Source organism: Dreissena polymorpha, chromosome 1 (genome assembly GCF_020536995.1).
Source record: "Dreissena polymorpha isolate Duluth1 chromosome 1, UMN_Dpol_1.0, whole genome shotgun sequence".
Classification (NCBI taxonomy): domain Eukaryota; kingdom Metazoa; phylum Mollusca; class Bivalvia; order Myida; family Dreissenidae; genus Dreissena; species Dreissena polymorpha.
The window spans coordinates 20,551,264-20,556,279 of NC_068355.1; the positions used below are offsets into that span (position 1 = coordinate 20,551,264).

At 35.5% G+C, this 5,016-nt stretch overlaps 1 protein-coding gene across 1 annotated transcript; it reads left to right on the forward strand.

Annotated features, from left to right (window-relative positions):
- Positions 1–255: 255 nt before the first annotated feature.
- Positions 256–4,395, forward strand: LOC127866293 (uncharacterized). Its single transcript, XM_052406754.1, has 4 exons — positions 256–482; positions 2,821–3,032; positions 3,173–3,326; positions 3,835–4,395. The coding sequence occupies exons 1-4, from the start codon at positions 311–313 to the stop codon at positions 4,215–4,217; spliced, it is 921 nt and encodes a 306-aa protein (XP_052262714.1). The 5' UTR covers positions 256–310; the 3' UTR covers positions 4,218–4,395.
- The last annotated feature ends 621 nt before the right edge of the window (positions 4,396–5,016 follow it).

Here is a 5,016-nt window from a genome sequence, read left to right on the forward strand (position 1 = left end):
AGGTTTATGACCAGCAATATTTAGTAATGTAAATTAAGCCGCGAAAACTCCGCGTAACATACCGTACTGTGTGTGATGCAGCTAAGAACTGCACTGAAAAAGACATTCGCTATCTTGGATCTCATTCATTGAACTCTTTACCTTTCACCAAATCCAACCACAATCAACGGCGTATATCTTTTTTTTAAAGATATTTCTGGTTTTACATTTACCAATAAATCGTTTCTTTTATAAACTATGCTATCTTTTACTTCGAACATAGTCGTTAATTCAAATCGTATTGTTGTCAATAGTGACAATTAGGGCAAAGATGAGAGTCCTTATCGCTGCTGTCTACGTATGTGTCCTTTTCTGGGCATTAGAAGGGGCTTTGACCAGAAAGGGCGTTCAAAAGGCATTGGAAGAGAAAAGAGAAGAACAACTCGAGGACTTACTGGAACACTTGATTGAAGTTCAACGCCTAGACGATTACACTGAACAAAGTAAGAGGCTATAGACTAAAATTTTATTTATGTTTTTTTTCCGGTTAATCAGTGTTCAAAACCGATAGATAATGGATTAACAATACTTTCTCACTGTGGCTAAAGTATAATCTAATCCCTTGCTGTAACCCTGAAAATAATAGACTATGCTTTCTGCAATTGCATGTATTGGGACTCAGATCAAAAGCGTTTTATTTCATGCATCAGTCGGGTTGAGCGTGACATTACATTTTGATTTTGTTCAAAGATTAAGCATGTAATAATCATAGCACCAAAATATAAGGTTAATCATCGAATATATAAAACATCAACACCAATCAGGATATCAAAAGAGACACTAAAATACAAAGGCTAAGAGGCAAACTAGCTATAGATTCATATACAAAATGTTTTGAACCCATGTATGCCTAGCGTCTAGAAAAAAATGCCTTGGCAAACAGCGTAGACCCAGATGAGACGCCGCATAATGCGGCATCTCACCAGGGTCTGCGCTGTTTGCTTAAAGGAATTTATGTAAGAACTATTCTAAATATAGAAATAAATATACAAGACATCCCTAATTTTGGGAAAAAAAAGATCCAATTTCGAAGCATGGGAGAGTCCACTAGGCTTAACTGGGTTAAAATACTGAACAAATAAGTGTCAATGAGAGATTGCTATGATCCACCAGCGACCCACGAAGCGGAAAGCTTATTTACAACGGACTGATAAATACATCGACCGTTCACCCCTTCGCCTGGCTGACCCGTGTAGCTGATGTAAATATCATCTTTCCATGCAGCCAACTAAAATATTGGTTTAAAAAACGATAGAGTTAAAGTTAAACATATTATAGATGCTCTGTAAATCGCTAATTGTAATTCACATTTACTTAAATTGAAGCCATGTGGAAGTACAGCTTTATATTAAACATTATATCACAGTGAAATTTATTGATATTATCAATAATCCATTCTTCGGAAAAAGCGAAACGATGAAAACAATAAAAGTGACGCAGTTGTAGTTTGGAATATTCACGAACCAATTCTTTTATGTGAAGCTCAAACAAATAAATTCGGAAAATGCTGCTTCTGATTGCATGTGTTAGTTTTAACCCATTTAAGCCTAGTGGAGCCTCCCATCTTTCTAAATTGGATCAATTTATTTACAAAAAACGCTGTTTGTCAAGGCCTTTTTTTCTAGACGCTAGGCAAAAATGGGTTAATTTTGTACCCATATTTATCCCATTACCATTTATAAAATGCATTCATGCTGTGCTTTAGCGGACATATGTCCTCCGTCTGACAACATAACTAAATATTATTATTCGGTTGGTTTGTTATGAAGAAAACAATCTCCTTTTTTCGGGCTCTTCTTTTAATATAAAGGTGAATAGTCTAAACGAAATCATACACTGTCATGAGTAACTTAATTTAGTTGTTTCACGAGTCAATATAATGACAATATATCGCTTAAATTATTTTAGTGTCATATGAATTCGCAAAAAAATCATAAAACATGTTTTGTTGTTGATTTTCATGAATTCTCTAAAATCCGTTAAAATATTGACAAAAATCGTTGCTTTTGAAATGATCTTTGTTCAGTTTGCGAAAAACATTATTTGTACATGTACGTATAATGAATATAATTACATTTTGCACATTTTGGTAAATATATAATACCTCATCAATTCGCGTCTGAGTATGTGAAAAATCACAGATGAGAAAATAAAGAGTCAAAACATAACCATTGAAATTCAGTTAACCATCATATACCATGTTTTGATTCAGAAATCAAATTCAATATGAATTGTTGTACAATTAAGTTATGAAATGGTCAAATTAAATCAATTGTATTTTATCTTTGATAAATAAAAAATATATTCAAATAAAAACTTGACAATTATATAATTTGAATCCAAGTTAAATATTGAAATGTAAGTATTTTAAGATGCAGGAAACTTCTTAAAACGTACTATGCAACGGGCGCAGTAATTTTGAATAGACTTAAGTGCCATCGCCCATTTTCGTAAACCCATTTATGCCTAGCGTCTAGAAATAAAACATTGGCATTAGCAATCAGCGTAGACCCAGATGAGACGCCGCATGATGCGGCGTCTTATTAGGGTCTGCGCTGTTTTCTTAAATGAATTTCTGTAAGAAATATTTTAAATATATAAATATATATACTTGATATCCCTAATTTTGGAAATAAATTGATCCAATTTAGAAGGATGGGAGAGTCCACTAGGCATAAATGTGTTAAACTCGCATTTTAAAAATCGTTCAACAATAAAACACAGATTCTTCTGAAGACGCATGCATTCAAATACCATATACGAACGTATTTATAACTTAAGGTGACGCCGTATTGGCAGAGAAGGCTTTAGTGCTCGAGCCGATTGACAAGTCTCTAAACGCAATTGAGCCTGTCCCATGCTGCTCACCCGGGTCAACTACAGTGGATCTACGGAACGGCGGCGTCTTTGTCAGTGACGGCGGCGTGGTCGAGGTGCTAAAGAAGCCCGAGGGCGTTTCAAATGGAGAATGCAGCTTGAGAGCCCTTCTGAAAGTAAACTTGAGCTTATTGTTCATGTTGGTGATAGTCTGTGCATTTTAGCGCCCACATTACAGCATTTCTGTTAACCCGTATTAAACTAATTAAACGTGCAGTTTTGCGTCAAAATATTTATCTTGTTGCGCCTGTTTTAGGTCAGCTTCACTAAGCTGCCGGAATGTATAAGCGGCTGTGTAAGCTATCCTCTCTGTGGACGACGCATGCTGCGGGTCGACCTTGACCTCAGCCCCAATAGCCGTTCAGGGTTCCTGTTCAACATTGGAGACAGTGTCAGCAACGACGGTTTCAGTATGTTCATAAATATTTCATATATTTTATATCACGATCGAAATATGAATATGTGTGTGCAAATATTTCTAATTTCGGGTCCTATTTTTTTTCTAAACGCAGCCATGCATCGGTAGTATTTGTTGAGTATAAGCCAATCAATTATTAAACATTTGCCCTTAAAGCTATAACTTGTCTCCATATCTCAACACTATGTTCCCATCGTAAATGACTTTGACTTTACTGTTTGAGAGTATATTACACACGAGCGATGATTTACTGATGCGCTTCAGACGCAGCAGAGTTATTCCCCTTAATATCTGCAACATTTGCCCTCTTTGGCAATAAAACATTGTTATGCCAAAACCGAATTTTGCAGCCATTCATAATAAAACATTTTACTGTTTTTATTAAGAGAAAATAAGGTTTAAAAAAACACGTTATTTTCACAAATTAAATGAATTTTTATTTCCATCGTTAACCATTAAAACAACTTCAACATATATCAATATATTTTATTTATTTTTAGGTGGAGACGGCAATACTCAAACAAATGATGCTGAGGTAGAGGCCGTATACCCGAGCGTCCATGTCAGAGCGAGCGACAATTGTCCCGACGTACCGAATAAGCTTCTCGACACCTATACGGATGCTGTGCGTCTCGGTTCAGTGAATCGCACGACCCTCTTCATTAGCAACGAGCACGTGCGCATTACCAACAACAACGGCCTCAATCAGATCCTGTGTCACAAATGCTTGTTTGCCCTGAACGGCCAGACTGATCTGGGCAGCGGAGGCGTTAACGAGGATATCTACATAGCTCTCAACAGGGTCATCACGGGCCGGTCAGACCGCAACGGGGTGGGCGTCTGTTCCGCTAAACTCAGTTGGGTGTGCCCGAAGAATTACTAACTGAATCGAATTATTCTTTCGCAAATAAATTCACCTTTACAAATTGTATGTAAGTTATGTTTCAAATGATGTTTTTCTATATTTATCTGATGTGAGTGTTGCATATCAAATTGATAAATAACAACATCTTGTATTGGTTAGGGTATATTATTTTTATAAGCTTGTTTTGTGTTTCTTTCGCCAATAAATTTTCTTGTACTTGTTTTTGTAAGGTCAAGTTTTAACAGAAGCTGTTATATATTCATCACATTTCATATTAACATATTAAAATGACGAATAACGACTTTTAATCGGTTATGTGCTTGTTTGCTTTCTTTTTTAAAAGCTTCTATTTGGTATCAGAGTTGGTACTCACACAGTACTAATTCACATTATGATTTGCTATAAACTTTGATATGCAATGCAATCGATTGAAAACAAACAATACATTACAAAAATAAAAAACAAAGGTTACATTACACTAAATCATCGTGCATGTCCCCGTGTACACTTGTTTATAATAGGACCCTATTTGGAAAGGATTAAACGACTAATGATATCAAGAAAAATCGTACGATTTTTCGAATGCATTTGATGTAATCTACGCCGTTCGCAACACAAATCTTAACGCATTAAAATGGAACATTTATGATGAACAGTTTAAATATTTCATATAAGATTTGACATCAGTGAAAATAGAATTATCAAGTTGTTTTTAAAACATTACACTGAACTAAAGTCTGGCTTGTGATGGTATTCCGTTTGATTGTTATCACGATGCACAATCAATGGAGTTTACTCACAGCACTAAAACGAGGTG

Excerpts from the sequence above, each read along its gene's own strand:
- LOC127866293 (XM_052406754.1), top strand. The coding sequence starts at position 311 with ATGAGAGTCCTTATCGCTGCTGTCTACGTATGTGTCCTTTTCTGGGCA. Across the intron at positions 483-2,820 it reads AGACGATTACACTGAACAAA|GTGACGCCGTATTGGCAGAG; the intron begins GTAAGAGGCTAT and ends TTATAACTTAAG. Across the intron at positions 3,327-3,834 it reads TGTCAGCAACGACGGTTTCA|GTGGAGACGGCAATACTCAA; the intron begins GTATGTTCATAA and ends ATTTATTTTTAG.